Consider the following 19,231-nt stretch of genomic DNA (forward strand, 5'->3'; position numbering starts at 1 on the left):
CTTTTGGTTACTAGTCCAACGCACTAGGCAGCCCCGCCGCCCGCCTTTGAGTCAAGTAAGAAGAACAGTAAAGTATGATCTGGCTAGGGGGCCTTGGTTTTCCAGCAAAATGAATAGGTGGCCACTGGCCAAGATGGCCACTCCATCACACCAACAGCTACACAGGCTACCTACACAGACCTGCCAAGCTGTAATCAGATGGGGAAGAAGCAATGGTAAATAATGGCATAATATACTGCTAGAATCCCCACTAAGGTTCATGCAAAATCCCTAGCTTTAAATTCCAAGCCTCACAGATTTCCCATTCATTAAGTTCACAAACTATACAGTCTTACCTTTTCTTGCCTTTCATGTCAATGTAAAAAAGAAAACTACACTTTTTGGTATTCAAATGGTGTGAAGATATGTTCATGCTGAGACCTCGTCTTAACGGAGGTCACTGTTGCCTTCATGCCCTTCCCACTGAGCCATCATGTCAATGAGAGAACTGTCATCAATATGCATAATCATTGTATGCCCGTGTCCGCTTAGGTGTAACATCGCCGTGAGCACTCCACATCCTAACTAGGCATGTACACAATTTTATGGTCAATAGACATAGGCACACACTCGTTCTCCACGGTACCAAACAAACACACCCCTGGAAAGGCAGTGTGTCTTAGTAAACAAAAGATTGGAAGAAAAAGACCGCAAAAACACAAAACAGCAACACTGGACAATTGAGGAGTGGAAAAACATCGCCTGGAACATGACAGCGAGTTCAATTTACTTGAGTGGCCTGGTTATTCCCCAGACCTCAACCCAATGGAGCGTCTTTGAAATTAGATGAAACGGGCTGTTCGCAGCGTGAATGTACCACCGTCCAATCTGCAGCAATTGCATAATATCATCGCGTCTGCATGTCAGATCAGATGGGTGTACCTAATAAACTGGCCCGTGAGTGTGTGTCTATGTACAGGACCAGTCAAACGTTTGGACACACCTACTCATTCAAGGGTTTTTCTTTATTTTTGACTATTTTCTACATTTCAGAATAATAGTGAAGACATCCAAAACTATGAAATAACACATGGAATCAGTCAGTAACCAAAAATGTGTTAAACAAATCAAAATATATTTTAGATTTGAGATTCTTCAAAGTAGTCAGGCGATGTCAAGAGTGTGCAAAGCTGTCATCAAGGCAATGGGTGGCTACCTTAAAGAATCTCAAATATAAAATATTTTCTGGTTACTACATGATTCCATGTGTTATTTCATAAATGTGATGTCTTCACTATTATTCTATAATGTAGAAAATAGTACAAATAAAGAAAAACCCTTGAATGAGTAGGTGTGTCCAAACTTGTGACTGGTACTGTATATATATATTTTAATTTTCATCCATACACACATCTATCCACCATACACATACCGGGCACAGTATGTACATTAATTTATAACCTGGGTGGTTCGAGCCCTGAATGCTGATTGGCTGACAGACGTATACCACGGATATGACAAAGCATTTCTATTTAATGCTCTAATTAGGTTGGTAACCAGTTTATAATAGCAATAAGGCACCGAGGTGCCTTATTGCGTCGTGCCAAGAACAGCCCTCAAGAACAGCCCTTACACCCTGACCATAGTTTGCTTTGTATGTTTCTATGTTTTGTTTGGTCAGGGTGTGATCTGAGTGGGCATTCTATGTTGTCTGTTTAGTTTGTCTGTTTCTGTGTTTGGCCTGATATGGTTCTCAATCAGAGACAGGTGTTAGTCATTGTCTCTGATTGGGAACCATATTTAGGTCGCCTGTTTGGTGTTGGGGTTTGTGGGTGATTGTTCCTGTCTTTGTGTTTGTTACACCAGATAGGGCTGTTTTTGGTTTTTCACATTTCTTTTTTTTGTATATTGTTCTATTTTCATCCTTGTTAAAGATGTATCACAATAACCACGCTGCGTTTTGGTCCGCATCTCCTTCAACAGAAGAATCCCGTTACACCTTAGCCGTGGTATATTGGCCATATAACACAGTCCTTCGTGCCTTATTGCTGAGGTATACATAATGTACAGCCATCTGATTTTATTTACATTTCTAATGTTCATGCCCTTAATTAATCATCAAGAACCAACATTGTCCCATGACCATTTGTCATAGTTAATGACTTTTTTTTCTTGTTTATCATTAATACTTGATTATTGTGCTTCAAAAGAAGAGTGGTAATAATTTTATAATTTGCTCATATTATTGATGTGTACAAACTGATTTACATTCTAGGTTATCATCTGCTACTTCCTGTTTACGTCTTATTTTAACAGTTCTGATTGGACAGCTGCCTGGGGGCAGTCATAAGAACAACTTCCATCAATATTTGCCAAGTAATCTCTTATTTTCTTTCCAAGTCCAGTACTCTCTATTCTTGAGTAATATGTACTGTATGTATTTAAGTTAAAGCAGTGCACACGTTTCATGCACTTGATCAAGCTTCTCTTCAAGCGTTCATCTACGATCTATTCACTTTTAAGTCTCCTAAGTTACATTCAGTTCACAATCATTGGAACGGCTGGATAGTCAATCCAGCAGATTTATTTGCATTGATAAAATCCTTAAATTGTGTGATGGAATATGATATTGTGCAGATTATCGTATTGTAACAGTTTGGTAACATAAATATAAAAGATGAACGCCCATCGCTTTGGCTAATGTCAGGTAAAGGGATGATGTCAAAATCAAAAAATGGCACCAAAATGCTGACATTCGCCAAGAAAAAAACATTGTATAAAGAACACATTTCTATATGTCCCCTCACTGCAAAGAAGCTAGAAAACACTGACCATGATACAGTTTCACTACAAAACTGAGTAAAATTAGGAAACAGTCCCCCCCATCTTGGTTCAATGTCTGTTGTTGACCCAGCTATTCCACGTGTGGTCTTTGAGTAAAATCTTTAGGCAGGGTCAGAGAGAAGGAAGAGTCTGCCTCTGTAGATCCCAGAGAGGGAGGATATAATGTCCTGCTGTTGGAAACCTGTAGAAAGCCTAAAGGAGGAGCAGTGTCATGCCTCTCGCCTGCATAGCCATTAGCCGTTCTGTCCCTCTCTATGGCTCATAATCCATCCAGGAGGAGCACCAACAAACTCTTCTGTTTAATCCAATCAAAGAAGAAGTCACAGGTCAGAGGCTAAAGGTTAGAGGTCGCCACTCTGGGGCTCTAGGTTGCGGCCCTCCTGGTTGTGGCTGCGCCCAAGTATGGGGAAGCTTGACGAGGATTTGGACCGAGCCGTCTTACTGCTCCCCTCGCTGGCCACTGGAATGTCCCTGGGGGGAGACAAAAGGTCAAGAGGTCAGTAAAGGAAACCAGAGGTTAGTAACGTAGCCATGATCCCTTATTGATGTCACTTGAAGGAGTGATGTTAAGGAAGGATTTTTAAACCTCGAGACAACTGAGGCATGGATTGTGTATATGTGTCATTGAGGGTGAATGTGCATGACAAAATATTGAAGTGGCTTTGTACAGGGTATAGTAGTAGGAACCAGGCTCACTGGTTTGTGTTAAGAACTGCAACGCTGCTGGGTTATTCACACTTAACCGTTTCCTGTGTGTATCAAGAATGATCCACCGCCCAAAGGACATCCAGCCAACTTGACACAACTATGGGAAGCATTGGAGTCAACATGGGCCAGCATTCCTGTGGAACACACTGGACACCTTGTAGAGTCCATGCCCTGACGAATTGAGGCTGTTCTGAGGAAAAAGGGGGGTGAGCACCTCAATATTAGGGAAGTATTCCTAATGTTTTGTACACTCAGTGTATATACCTACAGGCTTTAAAGGGATGATTTTGACAATTTGGTTAATTAGGGGTGTTTTGAAATGCAAATGGCCATGGTCACGCACAAGTACTGAGGCTGAGAACAGTTGGTATTTGTCAATGGTTATCTCCTACTGGTGTACATTTGACACTCGTAGGATTGTTTGATAAATCACACTATTTGTACAACATTCTAAATTCCGTTCGTAAGTAGTATTTTAGAATAGTTTCTACACAATATTTATAAATGAGGCTAGAACTCTGTTTTCTGTGTGCCATTTTGGGCAGAACGTGATGACTGCTGAAACTAAGGGAACACTGCTGAAACTAAGGGAACACTATTGGGGTGAGGTGAGACTGAGTCCATTCCCAAGAGAGGAGTGAGGAAGTACAGCTTTTGACGAATCGGGTTTTCATCTCTCTCTTTCTTCCTCTCTCCATCCCAGCCCCCTCCTAACCAGGGGCCTGTTAACAACATGGCGGACACCATTTTGGATGGGTCATCCAGCCTATCGTGAATGTAGATATCAGAGGATAGATCAACTCTGCTCTTTATTTGATCTCAGTTTTAGAACCTCGGTGTTATGACCTATCAGCTGCCAGAACAGGAAACTAGATTCTTGTCGGGATCTGTGATTGGTCGTGCCCACTGAGAGGTCACAGCCTCAACTGGTGTGGGAATTGGTGTGAACAACGCAGTAAATGACTGGATGCTATAACTGGTCTGGCTCAACAAGCCACCTTGAAGGTGTTTACTGAACAACTAGCATTATCTAGAGGACTCAGATGTGTCAGGCAATATATTATTAAGAAGCACTTTGTAAATTGTGTGTTTACCATGTGACAATTCAAACTCAGATGCACACTTTGAAGCACGTACACACACAAACAGACAGTGGGGTCACTCACAGGCAGAAGGGCAGCAGCTGCAGCAGGGTCTCCTTGGTGGGTTTAGCAGAGAACTCTGGCAGGGTCTGGATCAGCTTGTTCAACACCATCCTCAGATACGACTGCAGCTGTTTCCTACGCTCCTCTACAAACCTGGCATCCTGAGGACAGGAGAGGACAGAGGAGAGGTAGACATTAATACTGTACATAGGGAGGGGGGAGAGATCATTTTTTAAATTGGTTGTTGATCATTGCTAGACAACCATTTCAGTCAGAAAGTCAGAACTGTAACTTGGCCACCAATGTATATAAACCATTAAAGGAGACAGATGGAACCATATCTAATCTGACAGCCGGCATTCTTCCCCACCCTCCTACCCTACACACTTGTCAACTCTTCCCTTTCCTACCCTACACACTTATCAGCTCTTCCCTTTCCTACCCTACACACTTATCAGCTCTTCCCTTTCCTACTTTACACACATATCCACTTGTAGGATTCTTCATAGCCATGGCATGTCTCTCCTCATCAAAATGCTAGGTGTATAGTGAGCAGTGAAATTCTATCACAGATTCAACTACAAAGACCAGGGAGATTCAGTCTGCTTTCCAACAGACACTGGGAGATGAATTCACCTTTCAGCAGGACAGTAACCTAAAACACAAGGCCAAATCTACACTGGAGTTGCTTACCAAGACGACATTGAATGTTCCTTAGTGGCCAAGTTACAGTTTTGACTTAAATCTACTTGAAAATCTATGGCAAGTCCTGAAAGTTGTTGTCTAGCAATGATCAACAACCAATTTGACAGAGCTTGAAGAATTCTGAATATAATAATGGGCAAATATTGTACCATCCAGATGTAAGATGGAGAGAGAGAGCGAGGGATAAAAATATAGAGAGGGAAAACGTCCAAAGCAATAACAATTCTCTGTGAATCAGAGGAGAGACACCCTGACAGTTAAACTCTGGGCAGAGGGAGCAGAGCAGACAGACAGTCCCAGCCTTTGATGTCATCATTCTTCCTCCCGCAGTTGTGGTGATGGCGTGGCCATCAGGACAGATTTGACGGGCGCACTCGGGAACATTTAGCGTGTTTGCCCACCGAGCCCTTGACAAATCAGCTGTTTAGGAGCTGTCAGTGGCAGGGGGGTGTGTGTGTGTGTGTGTGTGTGTGTGTGTGTGTGTGTTGCTATGTCAATGCAGTTAGGAGATTTTCAGATACAGCAGGATGCCGAGTGATGCTCAGATACTGTTGCCGTGGTAATACATTGAGCTGGGATTCTTACGTACACTTGCAGTTATGGTGCTTGACATAACACAAAACTGAGATTTATTACAGTTTCATCACACAACACTACTTGTATTCCATTCCATGTGTCATACACCTGATCCTGCAAGCTAATGCAGATACAGTGGGGAGAACAAGTATTTGATACACTGCCGATTTTGCAGGTCTTCCTACTTACCAAGCATGTAGAGGTCTGTAATTTTTATCATAGGTACACTTCAACTGTGAGAGACGGAATCTAAAACAAAAATCCAGAAAATCACATTGTATGATTTTTAAGTAATTATTTTGCATTTTATTGCATGACATAAGTATTTCATCACCTACCAACCAGTAAGAATTCCGTCTCTCACAGTCCTGTTAGTTTTTATTTAAGAAGCCCTCCTGTTCTCCACTCATTACCTGTATTAACTGCACCTGTTTGAACTCATTACCTGTATAAAAGACACCTGTCCACACACTCAATCAAACAGACTCCAACCTCTCCACAATGGACAAGACCAGAGAGCTGTGTAAGGACATCAGGGATCAAATTGTAGACCTGCACAAGGCTGGGATGGGCTACAGGACAATAGGCAAGCAGCTTGGTGAGAAGGCAACAACTGTTGGCTCAATTATTAGAAAATGGAAGAAGTTCAAGATGACGGTCAATCACCCTTGGTCTGGGGCTCCATGCAAGATCTCACCTCGTGGGGCATCAATGATCATGAGGAAGGTGAGGGATCAGCCCAGAACTACACAGCAGGACCTGGTCAATGACCTGAAGAGAGCTGGGACCACAGTCTCAAAGAAAACCATTAGTAACACACTACGCCGTCATGGATTAAAATCCTGCAGCGCACGCAAGGTCCCCCTGCTCAAGCCAGCGCATATCCAGGCCCGTCTGAAGTTTTCCAATGACCATCTGGATGATACAGAGGAGGAATGGGAGAAGGTCATGTGGTCTGATGAGACAAAAATAGAGCTTTTTCGTCAACTCCACTCGCCGTGTTTTGAGGAAGAAGAAAGATAAGTACAACCCCAAGAACACCATCCCACCATGAAGCATGGAGGTGGAAACATCATTCTTTGGGGATACTTTTCTGCAAAGGGGACAGGACGACTGCACCGTATTGAGGGGAGGATGGATGGGGCCATGTATCGCGAGATCTTGGCCAACAACCTCCTTCCCTCAGTAAGAGCATTGAAGATGGGTCGTGGGGGGATGGTAGGGGACGCCATGTGCGACTGACGTGTTTTCCGTTTGCTCCCGCGGTATTCTTAAAGTTTATGTGAATTCTGCAGCAGAACTGTATTTATTTTCAAATATTAATTTGGTGATCCCTTTCCGTAAAAAACAAGACTACTTTGCTTCCGAATGTCAGCATGTCGACCAAACATAAGGCCAAAAGCATGACTTTGAGAAAACCCGGCCTACAAGACCCGCTCTCATCACCGCCCTTTCCTGAGTCTGAGGGCCCGGGGACGCACACTTTAACCGGGGGCGCGGCTTGGCCTGGCGGCGCTGAAATTAACATTCTCGAGGCCATCAAACTACTACGCTCTGAGATAGTTGAAATGAAAACACAGGTGGTTGCTACGATTGAGGCCAGAATACAGGAGGTTTCTGATACTTTAAAAGCAGATTTAACCATCCTGCGGAACGAGACTGTGCCAGCAATCACAATACTCAAAACAACAACTGCGTCACACACTACAATGATTGCGGCACTGGAGGCCTCCGCTACTAATGTCTCCGATTTAACTACATTCCTGGAGGCTGAAGTTAAACGCCTAGCTGCGGATTTGAAAAAGGTGAAGGAGAGCTGCGTGAGTCTAGAGGGATTCTCTCGCCGCAATAATCTGAGACTTGTATCGGTCCCAGAGTCCGCTGAAATGCATTGCGCCACGGATTTCGTTTCGGGGCTGCTGAAGGATGTTCTTGCCTTAGATGAAAAGCCCCTGATTTATCGAGCCCACCGGTCGCTGCGCCCAAAGCCCCGGGATGGGGAGAGGCCCCGTGACATAATTCTTCGAGTGCACTTTTTTCATGAGAAGATGGAAATCCTCCGACGAGCCCGCAATACCACTCTGAGCTTTCAAGGACAGAGCTTTTCCATCTACCAGGACTACTCCCCCACTTTCCAGGCAGCGCGCAGCTTTCGGACAGGCCAAACGAGTACTTTGGGACCATCCAAGTGTGAAGTATGGACTGCGATTCCCGGCCCGTTTATGGATATCTCAGGAGGGTAAAGACTACACATTTGAATCTCCGGATGAGGCTATGGCTCACATTCAACGTCACATCAAGAAGTCTTGAATATGCTCACAGTTCAGCAACTGTTGCTTGCGTACTGTGGATAGTAAGTAACCCACTTGTGGTACAATTATGCTTAGACATAACAGGCTAGTCTTGTATAGTTGGTGAAACTATTCAGGCTTATTTGAGGTGATCTAATATTTTGATCGTCTAGTGTGCGTGCCTTATCTCGCTCACCTATTTAGTTTGTTTACACATTGTCTCGGTGACTCAAAATATTTTTGGTTATTTGTTTACTGCATCCGCTTGCATTGACCAGTTAACAGTAAATGTCTCCCGAGGCTACACGGTTTTTGGGGCCTCACTTTAATTTGAAAAGTTTTGAGCGTCATTTATACCCACCAACGTTCAACGTTGCGCACACGTAGTTTTTTGGTATTGGTTGTAAGCTGTCTCAGCTTCAACTAGACTACTATTATAATTACTATTATTTTTGATTTTCTTACTACGATTTCCTTACTTCAAACTAGATTTTTGGCTGAGAGCCTTTATACATTTTATTTATTTTCCCTCTCAATGCCTGTTATAAGACTGGGAATACAATTATATACATCTACAAGTGGTGCTTTTGTCATTCCGTTTGCATAAGGGATTCGAAAAAATACATACAAATCTTTCTTTTCGCTGCTTGATCCACTAACAAAACGCGACTTTAAACAGCGGGACTGTGGGTTTAGGTTTAAGACCGCACTCTCACAGACATACTGTGCGAAGAGAACATGTTCTATTTAGGCTTGTACCTTGTTTGGGGAGGTATTGTCTGGGATGGAGGGAGGGGGTGGGGGGGGCAGGTTGAATTGTTCAGTTCTAATGTTGTCATTCTGTCTTTTAATTTTTTTTTATCTGTTTTTTTTCTGTGCTTTTTCCAAACATTTACCACCGTACATTATTACTCTGAGACAAGTTATTCTGGGGGTTTTGGGCGCTCATTGCTTTTCCATTCTATGCTCTAATGACAGGGTTGAATAACGGGAATGCCCAGAGGGGCCGAAATAATACGATCAAGTACATTTCTTGGTATACCAAAGGGGTTAACAACCCGGTGAAGCGTAAGAGGGTGTTGACACACTTAAAGGGTTTGAATGTAAATATTGCATTTCTACAAGAGACTCACTTGAGGACTGGTGAGCATTTTAGGATGCGTAAGGACTGGGTTGGTCAAGTGTTCAACTCGAACTTTCATAGTAAATCAAGAGGTGCTGCTATTCTGGTTGATAAAGCTACTCCCTTTGTAGCTTCTGAGGTTATTGCTTATCCTAAGGGACGATACGTCATAGTAACCGGTGAACTGTTTTCTACCCCTCTTGTTTTGGCTAGTGTTTATGCTCCCAATTGGGATGACACAAGTTTCATTTCTTCCTTTCTGTCTACTATTCCCAATTTAGATTCTCATTTGTTGATTTTAGGGGGGGATTTCAACTGTAAAATGTCCCCAGTTCTTGACAAGTTCTCACAAACAAATACAGGCCCATCTAAATGTGCCCTACTTATTCAATCCTTTCTTCAGAAATATGCTATGTTTGAGGCCTGGTGTTTCCTACATCCTCCAGATAGACAATATTCCTTTTATTCTCATGTTCATCAAACATACTCCCGGGTTGATTACTTCTTTTTGGACAAAAAACTTCTGCCTAACCTTCGGCAGTGTACTTACGAGAGTATTGTTATCTCTGACCATTCACCATTAGTGCTTGAACTAGAGTTTCCCCAGCGACCTCCTATGTGTTATTTTTTTATTTTTTTTTATTTCACCTTTATTTAACCAGGTAGGCTAGTTGAGAACAAGTTCTCATTTGCAACTGCGACCTGGCCAAGATAAAGCATAGCAGTGTGAACAGACAACACAGAGTTACACATGGAGTAAACAATTAGCAAGTCAATAACACAGTAGAAAAAAATGGGCAGTCTATATACAATGTGTGCAAAAGGCATGAGGAGGTAGGCGAATAATACAATTTTGCAGATTAACACTGGAGTGATAAATGATCAGATGGGCATGTACAGGTAGAGATATTGGTGTGCAAAAGAGCAGAAAAGTAAATAAATAAAAACAGTATAAAAACAGTATGGGAATGAGGTAGGTGAAAAAGGGTGAGCTATTTACCTATAGACTATGTACAGCTGCAGCGATCGGTTAGCTGCTCGGATAGCTGATGTTTGAAGTTGGTGAGGGAGATAAAAGTCTCCAACTTCAGCGATTTTTGCAATTCGTTCCAGTCACAGGCAGCAGAGTACTGGAACGAAAGGCGGCCAAATGAGGTGTTGGCTTTAGGGATGATCAGTGAGATACACCTGCTGGAGCGCGTGCCACGGATGGGTGTTGCCATCGTGACCAGTGAACTGAGATAAGGCGGAGCTTTACCTAGCATGGACTTGTAGATGACCTGGAGCCAGTGGGTCTGGCGACGAATATGTAGTGAGGGCCAGCCGACTAGAGCATACAAGTCGCAGTGGTGGGTGGTATAAGGTGCTTTAGTGACAAAACGGATGGCACTGTGATAGACTGCATCCAGTTTGCTGAGTAGAGTGTTGGAAGCCATTTTGTAGATGACATCGCCGAAGTCGAGGATCGGTAGGATAGTCAGTTTTACTAGGGTAAGCTTGGCAGCGTGAGTGAAGGAGGCTTTGTTGCGGAATAGAAAGCCGACTCTGGATTTGATTTTTGATTGGAGATGTTTGATGTGAGTCTGGAAGGAGAGTTTGCAGTCTAGCCAGACACCTAGGTACTTATAGATGTCCACATATTCAAGGTTGGAACCATCCAGGGTGGTGATGCTAGTCGGGCATGCGGGTGCAGGCAGCGATCGGTTGAAAAGCATGCATTTGGTTTTACTCGCGTTTAAGAGCAGTTGGAGGCCACGGAAGGAGTGCTGTATGGCATTGAAGCTCGTTTGGAGGTTTGATAGCACAGTGTCCAATGACGGGCCGAAAGTATATAGAATGGTGTCGTCTGCGTAGAGGTGGATCAGGGAATCGCCCGCAGCAAGAGCAACATCATTGATATATACAGAGAAAAGAGTCGGCCCGAGAATTGAACCCTGTGGCACCCCATAGAGACTGCCAGAGGACCGGACAGCATGCCCTCTGATTTGACACACTGAACTCTGTCTGCAAAGTAATTGGTGAACCAGGCAAGGCAGTCATCCGAAAAACCGAGGCTGTTGAGTCTGCCGATAAGAATTTGGTGATTGACAGAGTCGAAAGCCTTGGCGAGGTCGATGAAGACGGCTGCACAGTACTGTCTTTTATCGATGGCGGTTATGATATCATTTAGTACCTTGAGTGTGGCTGAGGTGCACCCGTGACCGGCTCGGAAACCAGATTGCACAGCGGAGAAGGTACGGTGGGCGTCTCAACCCCATTTTACTCTCAGATAAGGAGTTTGTCAATTTCATCTCTTCTGAAATCACCTTATTCCTAGAAACTAATTCAACACCAGGTATGTCCTGCTCTACCATATGGGAGTTTCTCAAAGCATACCTACGTGGCCAAATTATTTCTTATACAGCCAACCAAAACAGAGTTCGCTCCCAGCGACTTCGGGACCTGAGCGAGTCCATAGCCACACTGGATGAGAAGTATGCTCCGGATCCTTCCTCTGATCTGCATAAAGAGCGCCAACTACTCCAATCTGAATTTGATGAGCTTTCTACCAGGCAAGCTGAACAGTTACTCTTGCGAGCTCGATACAAAGTCTATGAACAAGGCGACAAGGCCAGTAAACTCCTTGCGCATCAGATCCTGTCGTGGAAGATTCAGAATTCGTTGGTAACATATGTAAGATGTTTAATATTCATCAAATGTGTGTAAGTTAATTCTCATCAGAATGGTATTTTTGTATAATACTGTGGCGAGGTTGCAGTTATCTGTTCTATGTCAAAACTAAGTTGCATGGGCCACAGAGAGGGGAGAGGTCAAAGTGTCATCATGTGTAAACATATATTTTACTCCCTACCTTTCCCAGTGGGGAAAGGAGGGTTGCAGTGTCTGGAATCATTCTATGCTCCCTCTAATGTTGCTTTTATCTTAACCTATAGCCTCACTCTCCTCTCCATGAGTTTGTCCAGGAGGTTGTATTTTGAGTTGGTTGTATCTAAATGACAATTTGATATATGCCTGTTGATATGGAGGATTTGGTTTATGGGTCTGGGGTTTGGGAAAGGAGACTAAGCTGAACGATGAATTATGTCTCTGCTGTCTGACTATGTGTGTCTTTGCTATTAAAGGAACTCAGTTGCATTGTAAGGGGGCTCTCAGAGAATTCACTGGGAGACACTGAATTTATCTGAGAGTCACAGGATTGTGATAGAGCTCATATAATTAAAGATGGACTTTTATAACTAACTCTGACGTGTGTGTGTGGTTTGCTCCCATGATTTGGTAAATAGAGGAAATTTCCACGACAATCCGTAAATCTGAGGCCTCACGTTTAATCCCACAAATAAGGACCCCGTCTGGTGCCACCACAGTTATACATAAAGAGATCAATGATCAATTTAAACAATTTTACTCTGCGCTATACACCTCTGAATCCCCTCAAGACCCCTTGCTGATTGACTCCTTATTTAATGGCTTGATTATGCCTTCAATTGATACAGACTCCCATGACTATCGAGAAGAAGAATTTACGCTTGAGGAGATTGCAACAGCAGTGTCCGCAATGAAAAGTGGTAAATCACCGGGTCCGGACGGTTTTCCAACTGAATTTTACAGGATGTTTTCTGGTCTGCTTTGCCCATTCTTGTCTCGACTATTTGCAGAGTGCCTCAATACTTCAAAGCTACCGCCTAGTCTTTATCAGGCTTCAATTTCATTACTACTAAAGAAAAACAAAGACCCCCTGGAATGTGGATCCTATCGCCCAATCTCGCTTTTAAACTGTGATTACAAAATCCTAGCTAAGCTTTTAGCCATCCGTATGGAAGGCTTGCTGCACCAAGTAATACACTCTGACCAGACTGGCTTTGTGAGAAATAGGCATTTATTTTTCAATATTAGGTGCCTTATGAATATACTGTACTCCCCAGCGTCGGAGGACCCGGGGGTGGTGGTCTCACTTGATGCCGAAAAAGCGTTTGACCTCGTTGAGTGGTCTAACACACCTGGATTTCCCAATAGGCCTGCGAATACAGCTGCGAATATAGCTATAGAGAGCATCTTGGAGTTGAACGAGCTTCCTAGGGGCGCAATTTCAGATGTATATGCAATCATTCATGACTTACAGAACCCTTCTTTGGTGCCTTTAAAGACTCGATGGGAAAAGGATTTGGGGGAGGAACTTGGGGAAGACGCCTGGGAATCTGTGCTGCACAGGGTGCACTCGTCCTCTTTTAGCACTAGACACAGCCTCATTCAATTCAAGGTGGTTCACCGTATCCACTGGTCGGTGGCCAAACTTGGAAGAATATTCTCTGATTTTGATCCTACCTGTGTCAGATGTAAAGTGGAACCAGCCACACTGTTGCATATGTTTTGGGGCTGTCATAAACTGTCAGGTTTCTGGGAATTAATATTTAAATGTTTCTCTGATATATATGACACTGTTATAGATCCGTCTCCCCTTACAGCCCTTTTTGGAGTACTGCCCTTCGGTACCCCCCTATCAAGAATCCAGTCGGACACTGTTGCTTATACAACTCTTTTAGCTAGACGGCTACTACTACAGAACTGGAAGATGGCAGCTCCCACATCTTATAAATATTGGGTGAGGGATGTGTTGTGCTCTCTGAAACTAGAAAAAATCAAATTCAATTCACGTGGGAACCCCAAACTGTTTAATGAGGCTTGGGCTCCATTCTGGTCTTACTTTAAACAGTCCATCCTCTGATGGCATTCCTATTAATACTAAAATAAGTCTGTGACTTAAGGGTTGGAGGAGCCTCTCTCTGTGTTTTTGCTGGGGGGGGGGCATTAAGGTCCATGTGCTTATTGATTGTGATCCGCAGATGCCTTGTTCATCTTGCTCGGGCAGAGACTGAAGTGTGAGCTTGTTTTCCCCAGTTATTTTTTACACTGATTTTTTAGGCTGATGTCACAAGCAGCCTGGACTCAACCACGCTGTGTGTGTGTGTGTGTGTGTGTGTGTGTGTGTGTGTGTGTGTGTGTGTGTGTGTGTGTGTGTGTGTGTGTGTGTGTGTGTGTGTGTGTAAAACTTAATAAACAGAGTTAAAAAAAGAAAAGAAAGAAGATGGGTCGTGGCTGCGTCTTCCAGCATGACAACGACCCGAAACACACAGCCAGGGAAACTAAGGAGTAGCTCCGTAAGAAGCATCTCAAGGTCCTGGAGTGGCCTAGCCAGTCTCCAGACCTGAACCCAATGGAAAATCTTTGGAGGGAGCTGAAAGTCCATATTGTCCAGCGACAGCCCCGAAACTTGAAGGATCTGGAGAAGGTCTGTATGGAGGAGTGGGCCAAAATCCCTGCTGCAGTGTGTGCAAACCTGGTCAAGAACTACAGGAAATGTATGATCTCTGTAATTGCAAACAAAGGTTTCTGTACCAAATATTAAGTTCTGCTTTTCTGATGTATCAAATACTTATGTCATGCAATAAAATGCAAATTAATTACTTAAAAATCATACAATATGATTTTCAGGATTTTTGTTTTAGATTCCGTCTCTCACAGTTGAAGTGTACCTATGATAAAAATTACAGACCTCTACATGCTTTGTAAGTAGGAAAACCTGCAAAATCGGCAGTGTATCAAATACTTGTTCTCCCCACTGTACATCCTGTAGGTACTGTGGTACTACGATTAGCTTTCTATACAGTCCCATACAGTAGCTTTAGCCAACTGACAAGATGAGCTCAGCGTCTCTCTCTCTGGACCAGGTGCTCTGTGTGTGTGTGTGTGTGTGTGTGTGTGTGTGTGTGTGTGTGTGTGTGTGTGTTTAGCAGGCATGATGAGCCAGGGTCCTCGGTGTGTAAGGTTGTTAGCTCTGGCTTGCAAATGAGGATAACCATGATGGATCTGAGGCACAGTATGTGTGTGTTTGCGTATGTACGTGTGTGTGTCTATGTTCCTTCCTGTTTCCCCATCACCTGTGAAAGCTCTCCCCTGTCATCCATGCCGTAGCAGACGTGTATGCTACACTAAAAAGAGTTTGGAGAGGCTCATGATCACTGTTCCCAGTAGCATTACCATTCCTCCATCATTAACTAACATATTCAACACGTAAGCCCCAGCATCACCTCAGTCTACTTTAGAATAGAACTTTCCCTAGCTGCAAGGATGCTGTCTTCTGTGAAAAGAGAGAACTGAACGTACATCCCCTGTCAGTGATATAAAGGGAAAAGTTGATCTGTATGACTACAGTGCAGGACAGGTAACTGCATAACTCTCTCCATCAGAGGAGATCAGATGGGGGGGGGGGGGGGATTTATGCCAGTGCACCCCGCTACACCTGTTGGGACAAGAACTAAGCCTTGTCTCTCTACAAAGTGTTCCTTCTGAGAGGATAGAGGGAGGGAATCAGAAGAAACAATGAGGAGATTAAAAATACATGACAGATACTTCAGCTCTGCAGACATAATGATTACACACACACACACACACACACACACACACACACACACACACACACACACACACACACACACACACACACACACACACACACACACACACACACACACACACACACACACGCACACAACCCTCTCAAATGTATACACGCATTCACCTACCCAAACACACACTCAATTACCAACACTATCCTGTCTCTATAGCCCCCCTGCATCTTTACTGTAAGCTCCCAAACACCCTCTTACCCTCTCTAGTTTTAAACGCTACCCCCAGGCCTAGCACACTACTTTGTGTTTCCATGTCAAAGTTACTCTACAACTTCTGTAACAGAAGCACCCACAGCACCCTCTACTCTACTGAGAGACTTAAACAGACTCCCTCCCTCTGGAACTGAGAGTGAGAGGGAGGGAGAAAATGAGCAAGAGAGGAAGGAGAGAGAGCTTGAGAGATGAACGCAGGATCTAGAGAGAGATAGAGAGATGAAGGCAGGAGATAAAGAGAGCTAGAAAGATGAAGACAGGAGATAAAGAGAGCTAGAGAGATGAAGACAGGAGATAGAGAGAGCTAGAGAGATGAAGACAGGAGATAGAGAGAGCTAGAGAGATGAAGAAGGGAGATAAAGAGAGCGAGAGAGATGAAGACAGGAGATAAAGAGAGCTAGAGAGATGAAGACCTGAGATAAAGAGAGCTAGAGAGATGAAGACAGGAGATAAAGAGAGCTAGAGAGATGAAGACAGGAGATAAAGAGAGGTAATGTTGGCTAGGGGCTACTGTAGCTAACATCTAAGCCTGTCGATCCAAGTGATGGACAAGTGACCACAATATGACTTAAAAATACATTCAGATTCAACACATTTGACTACAGGTCATTCAAAACAACATTGACAGAGGGTGACCATGCGATTTTCCTGACCGTGCATACCTTGTTCCCTATGGCTTTCTTGGGTGGGAAGCTGAAGTTGTCGACCTGTGGGAATTGTGAGCGTAAGTAGTTGTGGAGTGCCCGGAATTCTGTGTAGCGTCTGTAGACATTCCACTCATTGTCCAGGATACGGATGTACACCTACGGAACAGGTACGACACCAACAACAACACCAACAAAAGCACAATCAGAATATGCCATTTCTTGGGGTACAAATCCTACTCTTACAAAATTCCTGCAAAACCACTCAGTCTACAGAAAGGAGGAAATTAGCCAACCATAACGTCTCAAGGTTCTTCTGTATTCTCAATAATATTGTAATATACAGTATGACATACTCTTCCACTCTCTGCCTGTGACTTGTTGCTATTTTCATGCATTATTAAAGTAGCGCATTGGATTCCTTTGTTCAGCTGCTGATGGTCTGCGGAAGGCAGACACTGGGGATTGTGACGGGGAGGATAAGAGAGGCAATTACAACTGGAGGAGGGAGAGAGAGGGAAGAGAGAGGGAGCACGAGAGAAAGACATGGCTGTAGCTAGATATGTTTGAGTCGCGTCGGGGACAATTTGAGCATTTTAGCTAACCCTAACCCGTTTCCTAACCTTAACCCAATTCTCCTAACCTGCTGCGTAAGTTCTCCTAACATGCTACGAAAAGTCACTTCTGCTAGTCAAAACCAGCAGACCTGCCCTGAGAACAGTCTTGGTTTCCACTAATGGAATACTGCTAATTTATCACCTCTCTACTTCCTAATACAGTACATCCTCCTACTTTATTATCTCTCTACTTGCTAATACAGTACATCCTCCTACTTTATCATCTCTCTACTTGCTAATACAGTACATTCTCCTACTTTATCATCTCTCTACTTCCTAATACAGTATTCCCTGCTACTTTATCACCTCTACTTACTAATACAGTACTTCCTAATACTATATCAACTATCTACTTCCTAATACAGTACATATACTTGCTGAATTGTAGACCCCAGCAACACACAGCACAGGAAACACGAAAGCTTTGGCCTAGGACACCTCTTTCTCAGGGGACACTTTTCAACTTTCCAGGTGTTTAAAATGTATTATCTGGCAAGTGTGCAATTACAGAGGACGTTAGGGACATGCTGTGGAGTAAAGAGAAAACAACATGGGCAGCATTTTAAACTGTCTGAAGATTAACCTGTTGTCTGTTCATTACTGTAGTTTTCAAGGGGGAATGTGTGTGTGTATGTACTTGTGTGTGCATGTTATGTGTGTACGATCAAAGTGTTCGGTACAGAGAATATAATAATTAATAATAAACAACATAACAAATTCAAAGTTTTACCCTGTAACACAAACAAGATATTTAACTGCAAGTTGGCCCTGTTTTACTTGTTATGTGTTCTCACCACCTCTTTCAATTCAGCCTGAACAGGCGGTTAATGTGTTATTGTAGACTAACAAGGCTATTGAAAGGAGCAGAGAGTGACTCATCAATAGTCTTAATGTCAGATAGAAGGAGCAGCGAGTGATTCATCAACAGCCAGATAGACTGGGAGAGGAAATTCTGTCATTTACAACACCAGTGGCATTACAACTGCTCATTACTGTACTGCCTTACCTCTGTAAGGCAGTACAGTAATGAGCAGTTGTAATGCCACTGGCAGATGTAATGAGACTGACCAGTTCATTTAAAAGAAGGAGGGGGGGAAAGATACAGAGACAGACAGAGGAATGTTTTAGAGAGGGGAACTGAGATGTTTAGCTCACTTAAGCAGACCCATGCTGAGATGATTCTGGGTAATCTGAAAGTTAGCACCTTTCCTACAATGGTGCAAATGATTTGCAAAGAATTGAGAGACATACCCAAAATACATCTCAGAACAATATGTGGATTTTGATCAGAGGAAAGCTACAGCACAGTATGACTCAGGGTAGGCCGACGCCACAGCATGACTCAGGGTAGGCCTGCGCCACAGCATGACTCAGGGTAGGCCTGCGCCACAGCATGACTCAGGGTAGGCCTGCGCCACAGCATGACTCAGGGTAGGCCTGCGCCACAGCATGACTCAGGGTAAGCCTGTGCCACAGCATGACTCAGGGTAGGGCTGAGCCACAGCATGACTCAGGGTAGGCCTGCGCCACAGCATGACTCAGGGTAGGCCTGCGCCACAGCATGACTCAGGGTAAGCCTGTGTCACATCATGACTCAGGGTAGGGCTGAGCCACAGCATGACTCAGGGTAGGGATGAGCCACATCATGACTCAGGGTAGGCCTGCGCCACAGCATGACTCAGGGTAGGGCTGAGCCACAGCATGACTCAGGGTAGGGATGAGCCACATCATGACTCAGGGTAGGCCTGCGCCACAGCATGACTCAGGGTAGGGCTGAGCCACAGCATGACTCAGGGTAGGGCTGCGCCACAGTATGAGTCAGGGTAGGGCTGCACCACAAAAGTCACAGTTTTGATGTCTTCACTATTATTGAACAATGTAGAACATAGTACAAATAAAGAAAAAATCTTGAATGAGTA

At 43.8% G+C, this 19,231-nt stretch overlaps 1 protein-coding gene across 3 annotated transcripts in view; it reads right to left on the reverse strand.

Moving 5' to 3' along the window:
* Window positions 1–656: 656 nt before the first annotated feature.
* Window positions 657–19,231, reverse strand: part of LOC118372416 (sorting nexin-29-like) — a 173,050-nt gene continuing 154,475 nt past the window's right edge. For all 3 annotated transcript variants that reach the window (XM_035758281.2, XM_035758282.2, XM_052472476.1), the window contains 3 exons: window positions 16,714–16,854; window positions 4,698–4,837; window positions 657–3,294 (listed from right to left, as the gene is read on the reverse strand). In XM_035758281.2, the coding sequence (XP_035614174.2) occupies window positions 3,165–3,294; window positions 4,698–4,837; window positions 16,714–16,854 (411 nt within the window). In that variant the 3' untranslated portion in view covers window positions 657–3,164. The remainder of the gene's footprint in view (window positions 3,295–4,697; window positions 4,838–16,713; window positions 16,855–19,231) is intronic.

The sequence above is a fragment of the Oncorhynchus keta genome, chromosome 2 (assembly GCF_023373465.1).
Source record: "Oncorhynchus keta strain PuntledgeMale-10-30-2019 chromosome 2, Oket_V2, whole genome shotgun sequence".
NCBI lineage: Eukaryota > Metazoa > Chordata > Actinopteri > Salmoniformes > Salmonidae > Oncorhynchus > Oncorhynchus keta.